The 26278-nt window shown below is 36.5% G+C and overlaps 1 protein-coding gene, 1 long non-coding RNA gene, 10 other non-coding genes and 2 pseudogenes across 12 annotated transcripts; 13 read left to right on the top strand and 1 right to left on the bottom strand.

The window, feature by feature from the left end:
- The window catches only part of LOC113340627, a 68402-nt pseudogene extending 52077 nt beyond the window's left edge, over window positions 1-16325 (top strand).
- Window positions 11045-13042, bottom strand: LOC113340642. The gene is made up of 2 exons (XM_026585766.1): window positions 12959-13042; window positions 11045-11810 (listed from the first exon to the last, which is right to left on the bottom strand). The coding sequence occupies exons 1-2, from the start codon at window positions 12959-12961 to the stop codon at window positions 11139-11141; spliced, it is 675 nt and encodes a 224-aa protein (XP_026441551.1). The 5' UTR covers window positions 12962-13042; the 3' UTR covers window positions 11045-11138.
- LOC113340696 lies at window positions 15584-15674 on the top strand. Its single transcript, XR_003355614.1, has one exon. It is a non-coding gene; the product is annotated as a small nucleolar RNA Z101 (small nucleolar RNA).
- LOC113340702 lies at window positions 15735-15818 on the top strand. The gene has a single exon (XR_003355619.1). It is a non-coding gene; the product is annotated as a small nucleolar RNA Z102/R77 (small nucleolar RNA).
- On the top strand, window positions 15908-15998 carry LOC113340689. The gene has a single exon (XR_003355608.1). It is a non-coding gene; the product is annotated as a small nucleolar RNA Z101 (small nucleolar RNA).
- Window positions 16326-16516: 191 nt separating the features above from the next.
- On the top strand, window positions 16517-16625 carry LOC113340708. The gene has a single exon (XR_003355623.1). It is a non-coding gene; the product is annotated as a small nucleolar RNA snoR100 (small nucleolar RNA).
- A 330-nt stretch (window positions 16626-16955) lies between these two features.
- Window positions 16956-20378, top strand: LOC113340644. The gene is made up of 4 exons (XR_003355574.1): window positions 16956-17144; window positions 18318-18386; window positions 18480-18606; window positions 19833-20378. It is a non-coding gene; the product is annotated as an uncharacterized LOC113340644 (long non-coding RNA).
- On the top strand, window positions 17424-17507 carry LOC113340697. The gene has a single exon (XR_003355615.1). It is a non-coding gene; the product is annotated as a small nucleolar RNA Z102/R77 (small nucleolar RNA).
- LOC113340713 lies at window positions 17576-17661 on the top strand (annotated as a pseudogene).
- Window positions 17740-17824, top strand: LOC113340700. Its single transcript, XR_003355617.1, has one exon. It is a non-coding gene; the product is annotated as a small nucleolar RNA Z102/R77 (small nucleolar RNA).
- Window positions 18728-18814, top strand: LOC113340695. The gene has a single exon (XR_003355613.1). It is a non-coding gene; the product is annotated as a small nucleolar RNA Z101 (small nucleolar RNA).
- On the top strand, window positions 18880-18964 carry LOC113340701. Its single transcript, XR_003355618.1, has one exon. It is a non-coding gene; the product is annotated as a small nucleolar RNA Z102/R77 (small nucleolar RNA).
- Window positions 19049-19138, top strand: LOC113340692. Its single transcript, XR_003355611.1, has one exon. It is a non-coding gene; the product is annotated as a small nucleolar RNA Z101 (small nucleolar RNA).
- Window positions 20379-25499: 5121 nt separating the features above from the next.
- TRNAI-AAU lies at window positions 25500-25573 on the top strand. The gene has a single exon. It is a non-coding gene; the product is annotated as a tRNA-Ile (tRNA).
- Window positions 25574-26278: the final 705 nt, after the last annotated feature.

The raw sequence follows: 26278 nt of genomic DNA, 5'->3' as shown, positions 1-26278 counted from the left end.
ATACCATCTCGAGAACGTACTTTGAACTCGTTGGCGATCCGAATCGCATTACCAGTAAGCTGGAAAACCTCGCACTGCAGCCTACCGAGAATTTCCAAGAAAATGGGGTTTGAAGGATCATACAAAGGGAAAGACAGTCCCGCTCTTAACTGACCTAGAGAGATTATCACCTTATCAGCACACCAAGTGTCCGAACCAAGCCATTGGTAGTTCAGTTCCATCTCCTAGGTAGCAAAAACAGCGGGATCTGGGGAAGAATCAACAGCTGGAGTTAAGGTTAAACCTAAATCCTGGAGCTCGGCTTGAAATTCCTCGAGAGTTTTAAGTGAAGCAGATGCAGAAACGCCTTTAGGGGACATGGTGATGAAGAAAGTAGAGGATTTCGAGAAAACAAGGTAAAAGTAAGAGCAGAGATCAAACAAGAAAATAACAGAGATTAGAAGAGGCAGAAAAGAAACTCAAGTAAGGGTGGAGAAGTGTATTTATAACATGAATAAGGGACCGGTAAAACCGGAAAACAGCATGATCGAAGTAAAGGTGACAGGTGACAGACGGTTACCCAGGGAACGTGGCCACGTGGAATTAGGGGTATGGAGAACGTGACGGTTAAGAAAACTGCAACGATTCTTATTCCATCCTCGCAACAACTTGGACAGAATAAGAAAAGGAAAAATGTAGGTACACAAATTTGGATTGCCACGTGTCCTACCAAGTAAGGTAAGGAAATACTAGTCAAAGTTCTTTGTTAGTGACCCGTCAAATCAGTCAATATCAGAAGGCGAAGTACAATTCCAAGCGCGAGAAAGCTCCCCGCCCCGAACTAAAGTAGGAGGACCCTCAGGGTATTAAGACAGAGCCAGGAAAAGTTAACTTGACAAAGAAGGTAAGACGCGAAGTAGATAAATTGTCAAGCAAGAAATAGGACAGGTATCCCGACAAGACCACGTGAAGTCAGCGAAAGGTAGGGAAAACTTTATGGAATATGCTCCAGACGAAGTATAAAGTAACCTCGGCGAGATAATGTGAGTTGTATGCCATTAGGGTTGTTGGAGGCTATAAATAGAAACCTTTGGACAATGTAAAAGGAGAGAGATCTTTCGGAGGGGGAGAGGTCTAGAATAGGAGAGAGAAAGAGTTAAGGTTTCCTTGTAATTCATAGGCTTGGAAAGAAATTAGGGTTTCCTAGTAGCCCAGGAGTGTAACTTGTATTTCGTTTGAGATTAATAAATAAACTTAAATTCTTGTGTTATAATTTCTTAGATCTTATTCACTTTCCATTTGGGTGTGTTGCTGGATTTCCAGTAATCACAATTTTGGCTATGTTGAATTTACAATCTATCGTGTTGAGTCTAAGGTTTTAAAGAATCCAACTTGATATAAATACCAAGTATTGTACACCTAATTATCTTGCCTACCCAATTGTATTAGCATTTATTCTATCACTTGAGACAAATCATTTCCCTGCCTGTAGCCAGCACACCATCTAGTTATGTCTTGAGTGGTACGCAAGGCAAGGACTCGAGAGGAGTCTCTTTAACTACTTACTTTAAGAATCATTTTTGCTGTAATATATTACTTTAAGAATATCACCATTTCATTGCCTTTCCATTTTGCTGCTTTTTTTTGTTGTGATTCGGTTTCCACCACACCAAGTTATATAAGGATGTTTTACGTATTCTAATATGCTGTGAAAAGTTATACCCGAGACAATTGCCGGAAACAACCCCAAAAGGATAAGGCATGCCATGCATGGTCACCGGGTAGAGAAGCAAAGTAAAAATTCCACTAATGAGTCGTGTGGTTGAATTTCTACGACCTAAATGCTTCGCATATAGTAGTCCTTATGTTCAGTTCATTATCATCCAACTCAACTAATTACTCTTAAACATCACTTTCGAGTAATACAACAGTTTCTGAAATTTGTGCTCAAATATTCGAAATCTTCAACAACTCTCTAGATCTACCTAACAAATATTTTCTTACTATGTCGATTTCTGAAGGAATTCTTACTAATGGTGTAACAGAAATTCTAAAGAAATTGGTTCCTGTTATTGGTCGAGAGATTGGTCTTGCTTGGGGTGTCAAAGATGACCTGAAAAAACTTCAAGACACATTAGAGATGATTCTTGCTGTCATAGCTGATGCTGAAAGGAAACAAGTAACTGATGCAGCTGTGGGTATTTGGCTGGGAAGGCTTAAATCTGTGGCTTATGATGCGGATGATGTGATGGATGAGTTTTCCTACGAATCCATGCGTCGGTCCGTAAGGGGGAACAACATGAATAAAAAGGTCTGCGACTTTGTTTCATCTTCCAACCCACTTGTATATTGCTTCAAGATGGCCAGAGAAATCAAACAGATCAACCAAAAGTTAGATGCAATTACAAAAGATATGATTAGATTCCAGTTGCAGATTACACCTGCTGCTAGCAATGCTATTACTCCTCATGGTGAAAGCGGTGAGGAAAGGAGCCGACAAACCGAGTCCACTATAAATGAATCAAACATCATGGGAAGGGAGGATGATAAGAAAACAATAATAGATATGTTAACAAAGGTCGCATCATCGTCATCAACATCATCTGATAGCAATCAAGAAAAGGTCTCCGTCGTTTCCATAGTGGGAATGGGGGGACTGGGAAAAACAACTCTGGCTCAACTCGTCTACAACGATGATGTGGTAACTAAACAGTTCAAGCTAAGAATGTGGGTTCATGTATCGGAATATTTTGATGTGGAAAATCTCTTAACAAAAATTATGGAGTCCTTAACTCAAAATAAGTTTGATACGTTATCAAACTTCGACGTATTAGCAAGAGAAGTTCGAGAACAATTAAATGGGAAGAAATATTTGCTAGTACTTGACGATTTATGGAACCACGATGAGGAGCAATGGGAAAGACTGTGCAGTCCATTGCGTGTTGGGGCTCAAGGGAGTAAAATCTTAATTACTACTCGTGAAACCAAAGTTGCAGATGTTGTTAAGGGAAGTATTGCTCCTTATAAACTGAGACCACTGCGAGATGATGAATGTTGGTCAATTATCGAGAAGAAAGCATTTTCTCACGGTGGAGCGCCAAGGACAACAAACATGACAAGCATAGGGCAGAAGATAGCGAAAAAGTGTTGCGGTTTACCTCTAGCAGCAAAATTTCTCGGTAATCTAATGCGCACACGAAATAGAGAAGGCGATTGGTTATCTATTCAAGCAAACGATATATGGAATACACAAGAAAGTCAAAAGAGAGTCATAGCAATACTAAAATTGAGCTATGATAACTTGTCGTCCCAGTTGAAACAGTGTTTCTCTTACTGCTCAATATTTCCCAAAGGTTGGAGAATAGATAGAGACACTTTAGTTCAGTTGTGGATAGCAGAAGGATTTCTGGACGCTTCCAACACGGGAAAAGATAGATCGATCGAAGACACTGCAAATGAATACTTTGAGAGTTTGGTGTGGAGTTCATTTTTGGAGGGCACTAAGATTTTCTCGGACGACATAGACATAAAGACGTACAAGATGCATGATCTTGTGCACGATCTTGCCCAAGCTGTTGTAGGGGATCATGAATTGGTGTCTCTCAAGGTGAGTCAGTTAAAAAATACTTCTGAAATACGGCGGTTACAGTTAATTTTGGATGTAGATTTACCGTCGACATTTCTGAAAAGCTTAAGTAAGTTGCGGACACTTATCATCCATGAAGGTTCAAACATGGACCCTGGTGTATTGTTAAGAAGTAAGTACTTGCGTGTACTCCATGTAGGTCGCTCACCGGGATTTTTGACCTTTCCAAAGCTGCATTCTTTGAGTTACAAGCTGAGACATTTAAGGTATCTCCATCTTACTTGTCTTGATCTTAAAAAAGTAGGAAAAGGTCTTATCTCCATCGATAAACTTTATAACTTGGAGACATTGGTATTCACTGACATGAGAGGTAGTATTAAATATCTTCTTGAAAACATTCATTCTCTGGGAAAACTAAGACATCTTAACATCTCATGGAATGATATGGAAGAGCTACCTGATTCGGTTACAAGTCTTTCTAATTTGCAAACGTTGGATCTCAATCACTGCAAATTAAAAGCTTTACCTGAATCAGCCGCAGGTTTAAAGGATCTAAGATTTTTAGATATTTCTTATAACCTTATTGAACAACTACCTGGTTTCATCAGTAATCTGGGCAATTTGCGAACATTAGATGTCAGTCACTGTGAGAAATTAAAGTCCTTACATGAGTGTGTCAAAGGTCTTGATAATTTGAAGATATTTGATTTCGATTACTGCGCGTTACTTGAAAAATTACCCCAAGATTTTGGAGCATTAACTCAGTTAAGATATCTTAGTCTGTTTGGTACAAGCATCAAAGTATTACCAGAGTCTTGTGTTCATCTCATTAATCTTGAGACGGTGTCTCTTTCCGATTGTGAGCTTCCCAGAGAGGTAAATAATTGGACGAAAGTGAGAAGATTTTATAGCTTTAAGGATGAAACACCGGTGGGTATAGGGAAACTAGTTTGGCTTGAAAATTTGAATTACTGGGTGAGGGAAAAACTAATAATCAGCACTGATGGTATCGAAGAGTTGGGAAACCTTAACAGTCTTGAGGAGCTGCGTATTATGAATCTTCAGAATGTTAAAGATCCAATAGATGCTGAGAAAGCAAATTTGAAAGGAAAACATAATCTTCGTTTATTGAGACTAAGTTGGGGGGAAAAAGAGTCATCCGGCATCATCATGTGGGATAAGTTATTCAAGAAACAGAAAATGTGGGGTAAGGAGTCGTGTAATTTTCAAGTATTTGAAGCTCTCCAACCTCATACTGGTTTGAAGGAGTTGGAGATTTTTAACTTCATGGGGTGTGACCTACCGACGTGGATGTGTGTTCCAGCAGCTGTTGAGCAGCTCCAACATCTTGAGCTCCTTCATCTTGATGGATTAATGTCTTTAAGTAGTTTGGATATTGCTGGATTTCCTTCCTTAACTGACCTCTATCTTTTCCGCTTGTTCTCCTTAAAAGATATGTGTTGTTCCCATACTTGTCTTCGGGTTCTGCTTATCGATCGCTGTATGAAATTGAGGGAAATTCCTTCGATTCCTTCTCTGGAAGAGTTGATATTAGAAGACATTGATCATCGGTTAGTAATCTCAGTTGGGAAAACCCAGACCTCGCTCACAAGGCTTCATTTAGAAAATGTAGAGGAGCTCGTATACTTTCCAATAAACATACTCCAGAATAATGGTAATCTTCGAATTCTCACGATTTGGTGTTGCAGTAAGTTTCAAGGATTTCGAGTAAATGAAGATCAACAAAATGAGAACGAGGTTACTCAGCTTCGCCCAGAATTCTACAGTGGCTCTCTTCAGGAATTGAATTTGAGTGGTTGTCCAGTTGTGAAGTTTCTTCCAGATTTACGTCGATGGACTTCTCTTCATTATTTAACTATTAAGGATTGCCCCGAAGTGGAGCAGTCTTTAACCTATGATCTTAAATCCCTCTCCTTTCTTAAAAATCTTAATGTGGATTTCATAGATACATAGAACTTGATGCGTGCAGTTAGGGGTACTAGATCTATCCCTCCCCTTATAATTTCAGTTTTGGTTCCTTGAGTATGAATTTGATTCACCTTCTTCTTTCCAGTTTATTAGGCGTGAACAGAATGTAAATGTGTGATCTACTAAGATTTGTAAGTTATTAACTTAAAATAGGGTCATATATCATGTATGTTTCCTGAAGCACTTTGATTGGTTAGTAGGTGTATATATGTGCAAATGTAACTGTATCTTCATGGTTTTTTCTTTTCTTTTTGGGTTCATCTAATACCACCTAATTCCTTCTTTTAAGTATTTATTTACGTACTTTTTTGACATTTGTTGTGCAGCAGAATACAAGTGGATTAGATAATAGCAGACACCATACTTTGTGTAGAGAAAGCAAAGCTTTTATTACCTCGGGGATGAAATTCTCAACAGGAAAAATATCCTTTGGTATTTTTTTTTTTACGTGGGCCCATGTCTGTTTGGTCCTTTGGGAAAACATAACTGTTTGGTCCATAATTATTTAAAAATATTAAATGGACCAAAGTACCCTTCCATGTTGATTTCAACTTATTTTTTTGTAGCAGTTCATTCTACCCGATCAAAACTGTACACTTCATTATATATTATAGAACAGACTTCATTTTAGCACAAGGTTGGTAAAGATCAATGATGTGATCACTCCAAATAGATAATACTCAATTGTAATCTATATATGTTTACTCTTTTCTTTTGGTTCCTCAAGTATCATTCCATCACTTTCTCGGGCGTCCGAGTTGATTTAGCTGTCGACTTTCCAGTTGGCCATTTCATTCTAGAATTGGAAAGGCTCCTTCCATTTTTCTATGTAGTTTGATTTCTATTCACAAGAAATTAAGTTTGCTTGATCTACCCTCCTTATATTCATAACCAGATTTGCTTACTATTCCATCTATGTGATTCGCAGGTGTATGAATGGCAATTGTTCTTACTGTTCAGGCTTCAACTAATAAGCACCTTTTAATTCATTTGATTCTTCCTCCATTCTGCAACTCTATATGAAGACATGAAATTTTCTTGTTCTAATAACTTGAATACGATTAATATGTGATTTAGCCTAATCCTACATTCTATGATCTTTTTCTTCAAATTAATAATATCATGCATGTCATTGCCTTTCTCTTTATCTCCACCGTGATACTGCTTAATTCCTTTCAGCAAAAGAGTTTATAACCATATATATATATATATATGAATCTTGTTATAGGGTCTGAATAAACCATTAGAGCATTTCCAACAGTAGGTGCAAAAAATCCCATGTGTATTTTTTATTCAGTTTTTTCATTTATGGGATCAATACATAGAGTAAATGTAGGACCTCATATCTAAAAAATCATTTCCAACAGTACAGAATTTTAACCCTAGAATTAAAAGAAAATTAGTGAAAAAGATGACATAGAGGTGCAAACGGAGGTGTAAATAACACTTTCTTGAACACCTTCATATTTAGTAATTGGTCCCTCCTATCTTGTAGGACCCTACTATTGGAGATGGATTTATGTCAAACGGAGGTCTAAAATCCTATGTGTCACTAAAAAATAAAAAATCCACCATCTATTGGAGATGCTCTTAGAGGGGCTGATATAGTAGGACAAAAAGGATTATTAGATGGTAATTTCAAAAATTCCTTATAAAAATTTTTTTGATAGTGAGTAATTAATCTTTACATAGTTTAGTGTTGATAATCTAGCTTAGTGTTGATAATCAAATTTCTATTATATTTACTCTAAAACAAAATCAGATTAGTTTTAGCGGGAAAAAAAGCGTAAAGGAGAAAAAAATAAAAACTTTTGTGATATATTTAAAACCCTAGGTTTTGATTCACTCAACCAAAATGAGTGATTCGAGTGACAAATTTTAGATGGGTGAACCTCTATATGATCATGTATACCTCTAACTTAGATCCAGTTAGCTTTTTGTTGCTCAAAATTATCTAAAATACATAAAAAGATCAAAACTTTTAGATTTTCAGAGAGACTTACGGTTGGTGTTTTTCACGTAACCAACCGTAAGTGTGAGTTACGGTTCATAATTGATGAACTACCAACCTTGACTGGTTGAATTTCGAGACAATCCAATCGAAAAACCAGTTACGGTTGGTGTTAGTCTCATCGAGATGAACCGTAATTTAGTTATGGTTGATTTGTTTGTAACCTTCATTCCAACTGTAACCAATTGCGGTTTGTAAATAGAGTATCGAGACCAACTGTAACTAGTTTACGATTGGTATATTAACTAAAATCTTGAACAGTCAAAGTTCAGGGAAATTCTACGGTTGGTAATGGTGGTAAACCTACAAACCGTAACTAATTTACGGTTGATAGGTATTAGTCGTAGAATTTTTGTGAGGCATACAGGAAAGCTTACGGTTCCTAATGGTGGTGTCGACACCAACCATAAGTGACGTTACGGTTGCAAATACAAATCATGACTAGACATTCTTTCTTAGATTTTCTCGTCTACCGTTCGTAGTTCATCACATACAAACCTTAAGTGCATCAAAAACTAAAATTACGGTTAGTAATTGAACTATAACCAACCGTAACACACATGAACCCTAATTTTGAACTTCAATTTTCATCTCCAACACTAATTTGCAATTGAAATCTAAATTTTCTAACCTAAATTAAACACAAAATAAACAAACCCTAGGTGGTTTCTCAAAACATATCTCATATAAGTCATTTTCGTTAATTTATACGAAGGATTTGAAATTGTTGTTCTTCAACTACTGGAGGATGTGGTTGATTATAATCACTACAATCATTGAAGTAATACTGAGCTCCTTTGGCTCATGGTGAAGAGAAGATGAAAGAATAAGAAAGAAAACATATTTTCAATTTAGCTTTGATTTAGGTTAAAAAGTGGAAAGGGTAATCTAGACAATTTACAATACCATTTGGAAACCCCTAACCAACTAGATAGACATTATTATCATGGTTCAGCCTCTCTAATGATTTCATCATCCCCTATAGTGTGTTACATATATATAGCTATAAAAACGACAATTAGGCTTTAGACCAGAGAATGATTCCGTCCTAGGTTGCAGTCGAATGCTTGATTGTCAAAAGTTGAATTTTAGGGCTTGGTAAAGCCACTATACCTCAACTAAGGAACCTGTTTTAGGGCATACAGAAGTATTTTCCCATCTAGAGTAACTTTATAATGGGTGTCTAATGGGTAGTGCACTTACTTATATGCCCGTAAATGGTTAACTCTACTAATCAACCTTTACACTTAATAAAAAAACTAAAATTAAAAAATCACAAATTTAACTCAGTTATCATTATAAACATCTCTTCTTCTTCCTTCAGCCGAAACCTCTCACAAACTGTCGACGAATTTTTTTTCATTGCCACAGTCATCATCGATTCGTAAAAATTTGATTTTCAATTAAACTCAACTATATAATGACGAGCACAAAGAAACCAACATGAAGCAGGCGTTCAAAATCCTCTTCTAATCCATCAATTGAAGAACAAACAGAAAACAAAGGTGTAAAAACTGAAATTGAACTAGAGATTCAATCGAGTGAAGAACCAACCCCTTAAACGCGTATTATAAGGTATTTCCTACAAACCCACATGTTACTTATTTTTTTTGATTGATAGACTAGAGTAAGTTTAATTCGTGAAAAATTAGAGTTTTTGACAACTACATATTGAAGTTCGACTGATAATTGAGATGAATTATTACCCGAACCGTTCATGATGTTTACCCTAAAGCGTTTATAAAAAGTTCCGAACATAAAGAAGATATGAAAGATCATAACGATATGCTGGTCCTCACCCTACCTGCTTCAAGATGAAACATTAATAAGATTCTGATCGACGAGAGAAGTTATTTCAACGTCTTATTCTATGATACGTTCCAACGAATGAATCTGAAATACGAGCACTTCATGACCTATTACACATTTATATATGGATTCAATAGGAGAGACATTATTTTATAAGTAAAAGCAGGGCCCAGGTCCTTATTGTTTTGGAATGAAGCAATAGGCACATCGTGTGCATTTTCTTTTTCATGTTTTCCTAACTATTGGTCCTAAACGAATTCCAAAATTTTTTTGGAATGAAGTGATAGCCACACAATAGGCACATCACGTGCATTTTCTTTTTCCTGATACCCTAGATTATTGGTCCCTAGATGAATTTCAAATTTGGAATGGATTCTGGCAATTACGTAGTTCGAACCCCTAGCACTACAGTGACAGAGAACATGAGGCTACTTGATGGTTCTCTGCGTGCCGCTTGACTGGTCTATGTTTTCAATCCCACAAAGAATTCCCCACAAAATCTCAAGAGGCCTAAAGGTCAACTTAACAACCTTCTACTAGTGGGCCAAAGCCCATTAAAATGTTGGTTATGAATCTCATCCATTCCCTTATGGGGAAATTAGGGGGAGACCCAAAAAAAATAATATTCTCGTTCTCAGGCCCACAATTGTATACCGTGACACCCATAATTATATGAAATTATTATATGAATCAGTACATAACTGGTTATGCATACTATATTTCAGACATAACTCGTTATGCATACTATCTTTTTCAGGGGTATAATTGGCAGCGCAACCTGGACATAACATATCTAAAAATCCGCGCCTTAGAATTTTACAAATTTTATATCGTTGGAAATCTTTTTAAAAGAGCTACGTAACGAGTACAAACAAGAATATCAAATCAGAGGTGATCCTCATTTTAGGGAAATTTTTTGAAAACTTGATACTTAACCATTATGCAGTGACCAAAAACGATGCATAACACATTCTGCAGACGCATAACGAATTATGCAACCATTTTTTCGACTGCATAACAAGTTATGTATCTGCATAACAAAGTTATGCATCTATAACAAGTTATGTAACCATTGTTTTGGTTGATTTTAGCTGTACATGTAAAAAATTGATGCATAATGCAGTATGCATCCATATTTACGGATGCATATCAGGTTATGCATCTATTTTCTCGATGCATAATGCATTATGTAGCCATATTTTCGGACGCATAACAGGTTATGCAGGTTTTCTAGACTGCATAACAAGTTATGCAACAAATTTTGTAGATGCATAACATGTTATGCATCCATTTTCACGAATGCATAACATGTTATGCAGACAGTTTCTCGACTGAATGACATGTTATGCAGCCATAACCACATCATCATCTTCTTTCATGTTTCATTAACTCCCACGCAAACCATTATCTTTCAGTTATTCGGGGGCTCTTGGTCAAAATCATGTATTTACACCATCATCTTCTTTCATGTATTTACACCATCATCTGCACTTAAACCTGCATAACAGGTTACGCAGGTTTTCTGGACTGCATAACAAGTTATGCAACAAATTTTGTAGATGCATAACAGGTTATGCATCCATTTTCACGAATGCATAACATGTTATGCAGACAATTTCTCGACTGAATGACATATTCATTCACCAGATCAGTTCAGTGGTATCTCTTGCCATCATATTCATTCAATAGCTGCAATGTCATCTCAACATCATCTCATTCTTGGCATCTGCGTCTCTTGTTCCACACTCCACTAGTATCATGTATTTAGTGAGACATCGAATGGTACATGGATATAGGAATATCATTGGTGGACTCCTTCGTCTGATAACTCTCAGGTGGAGGCACAGAGATGCTATCATCCTTGTGAAGATAGGCATGAACCATTGATAAGGGCATCCCATCGCCAGATTCATTGACCTGGTAGTTGTGTCCCATGGAGATAGAAACACCACTTTCTGAGTCTCGTACCTGGTTAATTTTAACTCTTCTAATTCCACCATAGTTAAGTGAAGAAGCATTATAATCCTGGGACATGGACAAAGCAACAGAAGCATCATTTCTGAATGGATCCTCCACACTTCTTCCCATATTTAGGTTATCTGAACCAGTTGAATGCACATTGCTTTCATCAAAGCTGACATCCCTAGCAGGTTCCGAACCAAACACTCGGTCATTGAATTGCTGGCCAGTTCCTGGTTCAAAATTGGTACCATTTTCCCAAGGAGGAACATTTGCAGTCAAAACTCCTGGATACAATCTGCTGTCTGTTGTATCTATAGTCTGCTTCTTACTTGGAAAGAGATCCGCTTCCGTAGGATCGAAAAGCCAATTATATTGGCGCTTGGATTCTATTTTGGAAGGATTGTCATAGGCTACCTGATCATCAGGTAAACCTCCATTGTCCTTTTCAGCCCAAAGGGCCTTATTTTTGAATGACTGCACAAAAAAACTGTTATTACATGACGAAGAAAAACAAATGCAAGAACCAGATGAAGAGCAGTAATTGAACTTCAGGGGTTCAAAAACTAGAGCATGACATTCCTACCACCCAACGGTAATACAAAGCGGGCACAATCCCAACGCATACATCATTAACAATACTTAGTTAGAATCTAACAGGCCATCATGTGTAGCATAATTTGAAATTTTCTTAAGATAAAATTGAAATTGGAAGGTGTAAGTTAGTTAATGTTCCCAAAGATGCCACGAAATGATTGACGACTATGGCACTCAATAAAATACAGTCAACAATTGAAAACAACAAATTACTTAAGGAATTCCTTCCACTAGCGATATATGCAACTTGCAATCAGAAAGTCTTATAAACCAAAGAAGAATCTTTAAAACATTCTCTTCTTGGTAAAACAGGTCAGAGACCTTAACAAACACTTACACAAATTAAGAAACGGATTTGAAATACAGATCAGTCTGACCTGATTTTTCTTAATTGCAATTTTCTAACAACCAAGTAATGCTGACATATCCCTTCCATTCATTGCTTAATCAGTGTCATTTTTCCAGAACCTCTAGTTCATAAATCAATGTCATTATGATTACCGCAAAATTCAAATCACCATAACAATGACAAAAAAAACCGCACCACAAAACTACCCACATTCGATTATGATTCACAGAAACTGTGGCTGCGCAACTACAGTCATCCCCAAGACACTCCGAAATCTACAAGAACCAAACTTTCACATCTCATACACAATTCAACTACCATGTATTAGCTTCACCAAATTCTGTGGTTGTGTAACTACAGTCACTCCCAAGACACTCTGAAATCTTCAAAATTAAAACATCCACACTTGATACACAATTCAAACTACCACACATTTGCACCCAAAATTGTAACTGAGTTCTCTTTCGCTAAAACAACTATAACACTCACAACTACTCAAAAAACCCTAATCCAATCCAATGCGGCACCACAATAACTAATCAAAATTTCACTAAAAATCTTAATTTTACCGTAAAAACCAAAATTGAACCCGGAATTTCACTACAATTCAACACCCAAAATCAACAAAATAAAAAAACACAGAACAAATCAAACTACCACACAACCAGTGCATACATACCATCAATTTCAATTTGACTTCCTTCCAACAAAATTCGTACTTCACCTACTCCCCTCTTCACGTTCTGAAGCTCAATCTGCAGAAATCAAACATTTAAAGAATGTAAAGGTCATAACTTTATCACTGGAAAAGGACATTAGAATCGAAAAGAAGTAGTTTCGTCTAATGCCCTAACTCACAAGATTTAACTCAATTCTATGATCTGAATTCGGCGGAGGAAGAACAGAAGAAGAAGAACGAACAGAGAAGAAAGAAAAGAGAAAACAAAATTTTATAATTATGGGTTTGAGAATAATTTTTTCCCAATAAATGAGTGCGCGCCTTCAATTTTCTATCCGTGGGTTTCTCAATAGAAAAATGTGTGAGAATGGGTCTCAGTGTAGTTTTCACTTCCCTTATAACCAAACCATTTCGCTCCTAAAACCTTCTCTCCTCTCCAGAGACAAAAACTGGGGTTTTTCCACTGAGAAAACAAAGAAAGATGGCAAAGTCTTGATTCATTTTCTTAATCTCTACAACAAATCACGGCGAGCAAAAAAAAACTGAAGGTAAATCCTCCTACAATCCCTGTTTCTGCATCATATTTTTTTTTGGTGAGTTTTTTGGGGTTTAAATCAATTTTTTTTATTATAATTACAGTCTGTTGCTGATGGAGTGTTCTTTGCTGAGCTGAACGAATTATTGACAAGAGAACTTGCTGAAGATGGTTACTCGTACTCAAAATCTTCTAGGTAAAGAAACGAAACTCTTAACTGTTATGTTTTGGTATAGATCTGAAATTAGGGATTTGATAAGTTTTGTTTTTGGATGTGTAGGTGAGTAAGGAAAGAGGATTACAGAATTGACTTCTGTGGTATCGCTCAAGCTGAGTCTCTCTGAGATACAAGCTTCTTGGTGGGATTTCTGTTCATAGGTGTGTATATCATCTTATTATAAATTAGATTTGTTATGAAATAAGTGGCGTAATTGTCCTGTGTCACTTGATTGTAGTTTCACATTTGTCTTGTATTTGTCGGGATATATAGTATATGCTTAATGGAATTTCTTTGCTTAGGGCCTACTATGGTGTTTTGAGATTCGTCATGGGAAGTGGTGCAGACGGTTGTGAGGTAAAATTTTCTGTTATTGTTGCGCAGTCTTTTACCACTGGACTCTTTGATATGGTATTAAAGTTCAAGTTTGTAATGGTTAAACAGGTTATTGATTATGAGTGGAAAGCTTAGGGAATTTCGTGCAAAGACAATGAAGTTCAAGGATGGGTACATGATTTTTTATATGTTTTATACTGTTTTTTGTTTAAGATGTTTGAAGCACAATTTGATAGTGTGTTTGATTGTCTAAATTACGTTTGTTTTGAAATGACTGTGCTTATTTACGGTCCATTGCTGATTAGATAGCTCCCCCATCAGCACACAACTTTTTCATAAGCTGGACTTTATGTAGCCACCTTGTCTTTCTAACTTCCCTTGGATTTGATAGGGAAGAAACACAATTTGGCTTACATTCCGTCTAGCCTATACTACCCTTGCAGTGAAGCTTTTGTGATTGACCGGGAAGGTCTATTATGTCCGAAGACTGCTGCCTCTCGAGGTCTATTTAATCCTTCTAAGGCTTGACTTTTTGGTCAATATATGTACCCTAATCATTCAAGGGAATACATGTGAACATACAAAGAAGGGAATTGGCTTTAGAAGGTCAAAATAGGCTTTGTGGGCCAGCCCCAAAAAAATTAGTTGTTTGTGGTCTATCTGGCTTTGCCACTGATTCAATCGGTTTTGAGTTTTTAGGGACGAAACACAACTTGGCTTACATTCCTAGCTTGGGTGATCTTAGACTTTCACGTTCACTTGAAATTCCAAATATCGGGTTGCACTGAAGCTTTTGTAATTGACGGCTCAATTTTTCCAGCCCCTTTACCTATGCTAGAAGGATTGTCCCAACACCATTAGATCTTCTCTCGGGATTTTTTTCGGGGTTCTTATGTGGTTGGTCTATGTTTACTAACTGAAAAAAATCCCGGAATTTTTACCGAGAGAAGATCTAATAGTAATTGGTATAGTCCCTCTATCATTGGGATATGTGCTGGAAAAGTGGATCCCCCGCTTTCTTTTAGGAATTTTTCTGTGATTCAAAACATTTCCGAATTATTATTTTTCTGAAAAACATAAAGGAATCAATGCACTGCAAAAGATTACACATCACATGTTCTAAAACTCTACTAGAACATGTCCATAAAATCCTTGTCCATGTCATGTTCATCCTTAAGAATGATAGACTAACAATTGAAAGAGGGTTTACCTCTCATTTGCACACTTGACTCTAGAAAATTTCGCGAGAGCATCAGCTACTCTGTTTTGGACATGATGTGTGTGGGTTTTAAGTCTTGGTATAATACTTTTTTCTTCCATATTACTGAACTTCTGCTTTTTGATTGATTGTTGTTTTGAACAATTTCGGTTTTGATTGATTGTTATTTTGAACTAGGTCAGTTCTGTTAACGAGTACATTGACTCAGGTCAGTATGTACACCCAAGTTGCTGTTTACTCTTACTTTCTTAGTACATTAAGAATCCTGCACTAGTAAAGGTTGAATGGTAATCGTGGTTTGATTTTACTGTTGAGTGTCAAGGACATATGTGTAAACTTCTTTTGTAAATGGGTGATATGCGACCGGATATTCATTTATGTTTAACACCTTGGAGAACAGATGCCCTGAATAAATCTCTTTTCTGTTTTTTGTTATTGTTTTGTTGTCTTTTGTTGTATGTAATGGAGAGAATGAGGTCATGATTAGGTTATTTCCCTGTTGTTTTGATCATCGAAATGATGGCATAAGTGTATTAGCTCTAGCTGATCATTCTCTCCATACTTTCTTTACTTTCTAATTTAATGTTGTCCTTCATTGGTACTAAATGTTTAGTTTGTTCTGTGGTTCTTACTTTTGAATTGCAAGGGTAATTGAGGAAATTTTATTTGTAAATGGGTAATTTGCATCTGAAAATTTCATTGATGTTAACACCTTGGAAATCTGATGCCCTGAATCTCTTCTTTGTATGTTCTTTATTTGTTTGTCTCAGTTTTGCTAGTTTCTTTTATGGTTATATGTTTTCCTATTGGTTTGATCGTCAGAATGAAATGTATTAGCTCTAGCTGGTCATTCTCTCCCTTCAAGGTGAAAGTCATGTTGGATTGGGACTCTAAGGGAAAGAATAGTCCAGTGACTCCATTACCTGATGTTGTTACTATCCACCAACCCAAGGAGGATGAAAAAGATCTTCATAGCAGGCCTTCAATGATGGTCCTACCGAAATTGATACGCCATCTGCCACCTGAGCTAGGAGTTCCTGCTATAATGATAGTAGCTTAAAATTGATGTGGTTTCTAGTTTGTAGTCATTTTTTATTTCTGTAATATCTCAGTAGAGGATTTTGAATGTTAATAGTTTTCAAATTTATGTGTGGTTTACACTAGTCTTCGATTTGTGTGATTGCAATGTGGCTGTTTCTATGCTTGTGATGTTAGAAGTCTGTGCACAATTAAGCCGATGCTCTGGAGAATTAATGAAGGAAGCATGGTACTGTGTACAGAAATCAATCTTGGTACTAATGTCTGCTTGCTCTGATGCCTCTGGCTCTGATTTTGCGGGCCTGGAAACGTGCCCATATTTTTCTCTCAAGCTTCTGAATCACGATAAACTTGTACTACTAAAATGCATGAATATCACATTGAGTGGTTTCTATGATCAATAGATGTTACCTTTGCTAGGACAATACTTTATGGTTGTGTGCATGTTATAATTTTCTTGAGAAGCTGTTGGTTCTAATTTCTAAGTTAGAGCAGGATACTTCCTCTATGTTGTCTGAGCTGTCACCAAACCTCATTGTGTATCGCTAATGGAATTTCTATGCTCAGGGCCTGGTATGCTGTTTTGACTTCATCATGGAAAGTGGTGCCAAGGGTTGCGAGGTATAATCTACTGCTATTGTTGCATGTATACCAGATTTCCCCCTCTGGTCTGTTTGATATGATATTAGCTTCAAGTTTGTAATGGTTAAACAGGTTATTATGAGAGCTTAGTGCATCTCGTGCAAAGTCAATGAAGTTGAAGGATTGGTACATGATTTCTTCTGGTCAGCCTGTTAACGAGTACATTGGCTCAGCTGTTAGACACGTCCTTCTTAGACAGGTTAGTTTGTTCGCCCAACTCGTTATTTAGTTTTACGGTCTTAACTTTTTAAGAATCCTGCGGCTAGCATATTTTGAATGGTATGGTAATTGAGGTTTGTTAAACTGTTGAGTTCAAGGGCATACGAGGAAATTGTAAATAGATTACGTCTGAATATTCATTGATGTTAACATCTTATAGTTCTGAAGCCCTGAATAAATCTCTTCTCTGTGTTTTTGTTATTGTTTTCCCTTATTGTAATCCATCTTTTTCTTTTTGGTTGTGTCTATTTATTGGAGAGAATGAGGTGATGATTAAGTTATTTCCCTATTGGTTTGATCGTCGAAATGATGGCATGAATGTATTAGCTCTAGCTGATCATTCTCTCAAATGTTAGTCTTTCATTTGAATGAAACATTTAATTTGTTCTATGTTTTCTGACTGTTGAATTTCAAGGGCAAATGAGGAAATTTGTAAATGGGTAATTTGCGTCTGAGTATCTCATTGATGTTAACACCTAGGAGATCTGATGCCCTGAATCTCTTCATTGTTTATTCGTTGTTGTTTTATCTCAGTTTTGTTAGTTCTGTTTCAGTTATTAGTTTGATAGTGGAGACTATGAGGCGATGACTAGGTAATCTCCCTATTGGTTTGATCGCCGAAATGATGGCAAAAATTGTATTAGCTCTAACTGATCATTCTCTCCCTTCTTACTAGTAAAACGTCTAATTTTCAGTTTTACTTTTTTTTTTATCTGCAAGTTGTTATTCCTTTGTTATGGTTATGAAGAAGCTGTTGGTTGATCTAGCATTTAAGTTTGGATAGAGCTGGATTCTTCTTGTATGTTATGCTACCTACAATTAAAGCACAATTGCACTTCTCTACACTTAATGCTGTATGTCATCTATATCTGCTTACCTTTTTTTTTTGTTTCATTTTCATCTATTAGAGTAGTCAGCAACCATTTGTGCACTGATAATGCTTTGGAGTTCGTTAGGCTTCTTAAGTGCAAAACTTGCATTGCTTTGGAGGTTTCTGATTTATGCGTAGATTTTGTCAAACTAAGTTGTTCAATCTATATTTTGGGAGTTGTATGCTAGCAGTTTGTTTGGGCTTTATTGATTATGTGCTGTCTGAGTTGCTACTGCTTTTTATATATTTATATTGATATGTCTGATTTATGAATCATAAAAGCTCATTGAGTAATAGGGCCTGCCATGGTGTTATGTGTTCGTCATGGAAAGTGGTGCCAAGGGTTGCGAGGTACAATATACTGCTATTGTTGCATATATCCCAGTCTTTTTCCTCTGGTCTGTTTGATATGATATTAACTTCAAGTTTGTGATGGTTTACTAGGTTATTCTGAGAGCTTGGGAAAGCTCGTGCTAAGTCAATAAAGTTCAAGGATGGATACATGATTTCTTCTTTTCTGGCTGTTAACGAGTACATTGACTCAGCTGTTAGAGACGGCCTTCTTAGACAGGTCAGTTTGTACGCCTTAGTTGTTAATATTGTTATTCACTCTTTGCTTTTTGAACTCTTTTAAGAATCATGCACTATTATATTTTGAATAGTAACTGTGGTTTGTCTTAACTGTCGAGTGTCAAGGGCATATGTGAAATTTCATTTGTAAATGGGTAGTTTGCGTCTGAATATTCATTGATGTTAACACCTTGTAGTATTGGTCCTATTGGAGAGAATGAGGTGATGATTAGGTTATTTTGATCTGTTATCTGTTGGTTGTATGTAATGGAGAGAATGAGGTGATGATTAGGTGATTTCCTTGTTGGTTTGATCGCCGAAAATGATGGCATAAATGTATTAGCTCTAGCGGATCATTATCTCCATGTTATCTTTATTTTTTAATGTTGTCCTTCATTTGTACTAAACATATAGTTTGTTCTGTGTTTTTTACTGTTGAATTTCAAGGGAAAATGAGGAAATTTTATTTGTAAATAGGTAGTTGTATCTGAATATTTCATTGATGTTAACACCTTGGAGATCTGATGCCCTGAATCTCTTCTGTGTGTATTTGTTATCGTTTTATCTCAGTTTTGTTAGTTTCTTTTCTCGTTATAGTGGAGAATATGAGTTGATCATGACGGCATAAATGCATTAGCTCTAGCTGATCATTCTATCCTTCTTACTTAAAACATGTCTACTTTTCAGTTTTCCTTTTTTTTTTTTTTTTTCTTCGAGAGTTGGAGTTATGTTTCCTTTGTTTCTTAGAGCAACCACAGTGGCAGACTAAAACCAAATATTTGGTCGAAAACCCAGACACTACGGAGAGGAGTAAAGAGCAAATACTAGAGTAAAACCAAATACTAGAGTATATTTGGTCTTTGGTTTGGTTTTAGTCAGGCGTAAGGTTTTAATTGCGCCTGATTTGTGCGCAAGTATAAATTGCGCCTGATGGTGGGGCGTAAGGTTTTAATTGCGCCTGATTTGTGGGCATAAGGTTTTGAGTGCGCCCGATGACGAAAAAAAATAAATATAAATGGGGCGTAATTTGAAAGTGCGCCTGATTCAGGCTCACTTTAAAGTTGCGCCCCACCAAATTTGGTTTTCCCACCGTAGCGTCTGTGCACGGAGTAAACCCCCATTTCTTTCAATGTTTTTGGTTTTTAGTCTTTGGTTATAGTCTCCCGCTGCAGTTGCTCTTAGCATTCTTTTCATCTCCTTAAATTTTATCTGTTGTTTGTTGAGCAGGGTGTTCTTGGTATCCACCTGATGGGAAGAATGGTCCAATGGCTCCATTACCTGATGTTACTATCCACCAAACCTAAGAATGAAGAGGGTTGAGCCTTCAATGATGGCTCCTACAGAAATTGAAATGCCACATCAACTAGGATCCCCCACCAAATGATATTGGCTTAAAATGGATCTGGTTTCTAGTTTGTAGTCATATTTGAGATCTGTACTTTCTCATAATAGGATTTTGAATGCTAATACTTTTCGATTTTATGCGGGTTTCTCTTTTGTAAGTACTGGTCTAAAGAAAATATCTTTGTGGTGTTATTTAGCCTTGTAGTTTTTTTAGTTTTTTCTTTTTTTTTCTGTTTGTTGCAAGTTTGTCTCTTGAATTCTGGCTGTGTTGAATTTATCATTCCTTTCAGCCGTTGGAAGTTGTTTGTTAAAACTTGGAGAATCCATCAATCTCCTCTTCCAATTGTCCTGTTGCACTAAAGGTATGCTCTACTGTAGTAACTAGTAATATTATGCTCGGTCTGTTCCATGTACATACATGTTTTCTGTCAGATGATACTTGTCTTCCCTCGTTATATGAATACAATTAGATGCGTCCACTGTATAATGTGATGCTCGTGTAACTTTTAGACTGAGAGAAAAAGTAAAAGAGTAACTTCTTACTTTGACAGAAAAAAATGTAAAACGATTACGGAAGCCTTTCTCTTGTTATCAGAGCCAGGTTTCGATCCTGGGACCTGTGGGTTATGCGCCACTCTGATTTGTTGACTGACAACTCAAAAACCTTCATATTGAACCAAGTAAATCCAATCAGGCCATCTCAAGTGACTACTTGGATTAGAGCTGGCAAACGGGCGGGACGGGTCTGGCTTGTGACCAACCCGCGGGTTACGGGTTAATACAAGCCTGAGCTCGCGGGTTGAAATTCTTCACGGGTGGTCATTTATCCCATCCGTGCCCGTTCCAGATAAAGCTCGGGGGTTCACGGGTGCTCACGGGTTACCTGGTTTTTGTTGAGTCAACTCGCCAGAAATCGATTTCTGGGCTATTTCCTTCCACATTCAGGCCATCTAAAGTTCCTTTCCTACAAGCTACAACCTAAGTATCTAACATTCATCCAATTCATTTGGTATATCAATTCAAAAACTCAAAATTGCAAAACTAAACTAATTTTGCATTTAAAGAAACACAGACACAGATACTATCATAGTATCATACATTCATACTAGTCATTAGTAGTTTACTTTAGTACTTTAGTTACAGTTACACAGTACTTCATCAGTTCATGATGATAATTGATAAATAATGAAAATAAACTTCCGAGACCGAGACTGTAGATACCATTGTTTCTAATTTGTATCAACAAGTGCGACAATATTAATAACCACTTCCTGCACAAAATATATATTGTGTGGTTAATCAAAAAAAGTGTTAACTATCAAAAAAACATCTTCAATCTCTTTTCTATGCAATATTTGGAGATACTGGTAAGTGATAAATAACTGTCTGTCCAAAAAACATTCTCATATTCCATGTTTATCTTTGAGTTGCTCCAACTATTCAATATGAATCTGTAATTTCAAGAAAAAATAAACCAAACAAAAAAAGATTCAAGTCAAAAACATGATATTTGCATAATTACACCGCTTTATATTGAAGAAGTACGCATACTAACTAGACGCATAAGAACTTACTTCCTCCACATCCTCCACTGCCCCATCCTCCACTGCGTCAGGTTCAAATCCTAATATATCTTCTTCAACGATCACATTGTCCTCATCCATATCTTCTTTTCCTATATGGATCATAAAAACAACCAATGTTATAGATAAGATTTAGACACTCAACTAAATAAAATATTATTTATTTACTTACCAATTCCATATTCCCAATCACGAGTTGTTATTAACGCCTCAGCATTTTCAGGTAATAAGGAACTGCGAAATCGATCAATCACCCTTCCTCCAATGCTAAATGCAGACTCCGATGCGACGGTTGAAATAGGAATTGACAAAATATCCCCTGCCATTCTTGAAAGTACTGGATATTGTTGTTCATGGTTCTTCCAATAGTTTAGGATGTCGAGTGAATTTAGACAACCTCTGTACGTCTCGCCAAGATATTCATCTAACTCTGACAAGTCAGTTAATACATTACCACCACGTTCCTGTGTTGCAACATATTCCTGTTGACAGTACCCTTAAAGTCAGTAACTTTAAAAAGAAAAACTCCACCACCTAGTTCTAACCGAAGCCCGGTAAAGGAATTCATACACTCATACACACTAGATATCAAGACACAGAATCCCAAACAATCCAACAACCAATTCTTGGGTACATTCCTCATTCTATCATAAGTAATTACAATGACAAATAAACGATATATGGCATGCTCAGAGTTTACATTGACATATTAAATCTGGGTTCAAAGTTATCATCTTGTATTAAACATATATAGCATCAGAATCAGGCATCATTGAAAGATCAAACCACATAAATACTTAACATAGATTCCAATTGTGAATTATCAAGAGATACTAACAAAGTTATCATCTTTCTATCGTAGGAATTACAAAGTTATCATCTTGTATTAAAAAAAAAAGAACATGTTTTGCAGACTTATACCAATCATGAAGAACTCAAATGAATCAAACTGAACATAAAAGTTGAAATTACCTGAAAAAATCACTCCCTTCTTGGGCAGCAAAATTCCCACCATTTTGAACACTCAAATTTTGAGCTGCACAACTGTTGGAAGCTCTTGAACTTGACAAGGTGTAAGACTCATTAAAAAGTGCTTTTATATTACTATGCACTTTATTAACTTGACATTCTAATTCTCTCATCAGGATACAACTTGGAGTTGGTAAATTTCACAAAATTCATTTTCGATCTAGGATCTAACACAACTGCCATAACCAATATAGGACTCAACTCCTTCCAGTAACTATCAATTTTTGCTTGCATCTCTTTTACCATGTTCCTAATGAATTCAATATTACTTCTGCTCTCTTTCTTTAGTAACACATGAACTTGACAAATTCTTTCAAAATACAGATTGGAAGTAGGATACTTACTACCAGAAAAAACCTTTGTGAGTTCATGAAACACCTTGAGAAACTTTGTGACTACTTCAATTTGTTCCCATTCTTCATTAGTTGGACAACCTTCATACTCTGAATCCACCAACTTCAAATGAGAGAAAACTGGCTTATACAAGATACAACTGTCTAACATAAAATAAGTTGAATTCCACCTGCATAAAACAAACATTCAGTGAGTATCTAAAAAAACATTAATACAATTCTCCAACTTTATAATTTATAACAGAATAGAAGTGGAATCCCACCTTGTCTTTACGTCTTGCCGAATACCCTTTTTCAGACCAGACATTCCTAAAGTATCAACAATGTCCAAGAACTTTTGTTTTCTTACTTGGGACTTTTTAAGGGACTTCACTGACGCTCGAATCTTAAGCACGACTGGATCAATCTTCGTAAGTCATTCTTTTACAATAAGAGCTAAGATATGAGCACAACAACGCACATGAAAGTATTTTCCATCGTTCAACAAGATCTTCTTTGCAACAAGTCTACTCTTCATAATTCCAGCACAAGCTCCGTTATTTGCAGCATTATCCAAGGTGATGTTGGATACCTCGTCTTCAATTCCCCAATCTTCTATCATTGCAAATAACTTAGAAGAAAGGTGTTCACCTGTTTGAGGTAGTAGAAAGGGGAATAAGTTAACATGAAATTATATTTAAGATAATAAAGAAATAAAATTAAGTGCTTTACCTGTATGAGGTGGTGGAAGGAGAGAGAAATTCAGAAGCTTCTTTTGCAATACCCAATCTTTATCAAGATAGTGCGCAGTTAAGCTTATATATCCAGTAGTTGTTACAGAAGTCCACATGTCTGATGTTAGACATATCCTACCTGTAAGGGTAAGTCATACACATTAGCACATCATATTAATCAATTACTCATACATAAAAGTCATCATTTAGGATTTGAAATTTTGAATCATACCTGGAGCAAGTTTCAATCTGTTGCGAATAACTTCTTTTTGTGCTTTATGTTTCTTTACCACATCGGCTTTCCCAGTATTCCTTGATATTGGTTTAAAGTCATCATTTAAATAAGCACATATATCCCTAAACTCTTTCCACTCCACCAAAGCAAATGGAACATTTCTTGCAATGAGTAAAGCTGAGAACAAATCCCGTAATTTCATTTGATCAACCTTGCGTACACGGGTAGATAGCTGGCTATTTTGTGAAGCTAATATCATCTGCCCTACGTCCATAGACTGACGTTTAATGCACTTATGACTTTTCATGGCTGAGGTTCCACCTCTTTGGCTTTCATATTTGTATCCTACATTACAAGCCTTGCACACCCCCTTCGTTGTACCATCCTTATACTTAACGAGTTTAAAAAATTCCCAAACTTCGGATCTAAGTCTATTTTTCTTTCCACGTGCAACTTGTGCAGGTGCACAACCAACAGTTGGATCCTCATTCACAGAATCTAGCATCTCAACATCATCATCTTCATCATCAGCACTCATAACATCGTTGTAATGGTCTGGTTCTGGTAACTCTTGTTCTTGTACACTTGACATCCTAGAATGGATGGAGCCACAAAGAACAAGTCAAAGAGTCATTCAGAAACATGAAAATTACATAAACAGAAATTGAAAAAAATACATATACATCCAACAAAACTATTATAGTACATGCATTTTCAAGTCACCCAAAACAATAACATCTAACAAAACAAACAAATCAAAGAAATCCTCTGATGAAGAGACACAAAATTTATACAATGCTAAATCGTAAAAATCTTTGGCGTCCCGGTAGTTATCTTTAAAAGGGATGTTGGAGGTGTTGCACCAGCTCCGCTGCACTCAAGCCTTCCACTGCAATCTCCTGTCTGACAGGCACCAAGTCTCGTCTGATCAGATGCACAACCTGTCCTTGCCCAAATCCTACCTGACCATCTGGACTTTACGGGATCCTGACACTTCGAGCAGAACTTAGTTCAAACCCGGTAGTTATGGTGTTCCTGTACCAGGCCAGATTGTATAAGGGAAGTTGTTTGTTATGGTGAAGTGAACGTACAAGGATACGAGTGAGAAATTAGGAGAAAAAAAAGGATAGTGAGAAAGAATTAAAAGGTTTCGGTTTCAATGGTTTTCAGGTTACCCAGAGTTTGTGCGTTTGAAGGTTTTCAAAATGAAGAGAGAATAACTTACCATCTCTGCTGTATATTGACCTACTTGAGTTTAGCATTTTGTGATCTTCACAAAAATACCAACCTATGTCTTGAATCAAAACTCATAAATATGTATATGGTTATTACATATTTGCCAGTAAAGCTACAAAAATTTATAAGAATAAACCGAAGCAGTTTTTCCTACTAAGAGCAATTCTTCCTCCACAAGAATGCCCTTACCTGAAGTTGTAGTATCCACCAACCTGCCTTGGTTATAGGTGGCCTCTTTTTTTATTGTTCTGTTTATTATCGCTAGTTTCTTGTATTTTGGCTGTGTTGAATTTACAATATTTTGTGTTGAGTCTGAGGTTTTAAAGAAGTGTAATGCATGAAGTCTCAATTTTATGAGAACGATAAGATTCGGAAGAACTTGTAAATGTAAGAAAACAAATGGCCCATTAGCTCAGTTGGTTAGAGCGTCGTGCTAATAACGCGAAGGTCGCAGGTTCGAGACCTGCATGGGCCAAATTGTATTTTTTTTTGGTGAAACCATTACTCTGCTTATTGTTAGTAAACATCATCATCATGTTTTTTTTTTGCTAAGAGAAGGATTACAAAATATGATTCAAGAAGCGAGGTTGATCAACTTCCCATGAACCAGTTACACACAGCCTTCTATAACACCAACACCAAATCTATTAGAGTTATCATCAAATGATCGAACATCGCAATACAAAATGAAACAGTCATCAGGCAATCCAGAATGAGATGGCAATAGATTAGGCATATGCGCAGGAACCCGCAGAGCAGAATTGTTGTCATTCAAGGAACGCTCAGTTTCATTACATAGACTAGTGACCCATCTAGCAGTTGCAACATGATTAAGCATTTTATCCAGGAAGATTTTGTGGCATCTTTCCTTCCAGATACACCTAGCGGTAGTGAAGAGAGCAATTTGGATATCTCTGGAAATAGAGCTACTTAACCACTTTAATATCCAATCCTTAATACTAATGTCAGAATCAGCTTCTTGAATATAATTTCCAGGGTTGCAATTCAAATTCAATCGCTAATTTGTACAGACTTACAATCTTCTGCAAGTTTATTCACTACTTCCAGTGAGCCAATTTTAGCTTCTTCCACATTTAAGAGTTGTTATTGGTTTCTATTAGTGTTATGGGATTCCAACAGCACGGTAGCCAAGTTGTGCAACTTTTTTGATGACTAACAA

Source organism: Papaver somniferum, unplaced genomic scaffold (assembly GCF_003573695.1).
Source record: "Papaver somniferum cultivar HN1 unplaced genomic scaffold, ASM357369v1 unplaced-scaffold_22, whole genome shotgun sequence".
In the NCBI taxonomy this organism is placed as follows: Eukaryota; Viridiplantae; Streptophyta; class Magnoliopsida; order Ranunculales; family Papaveraceae; genus Papaver; species Papaver somniferum.
Note: the sequence above shows the minus strand (reverse complement) of the source record. Positions and strands in the feature narration are given on the sequence as shown.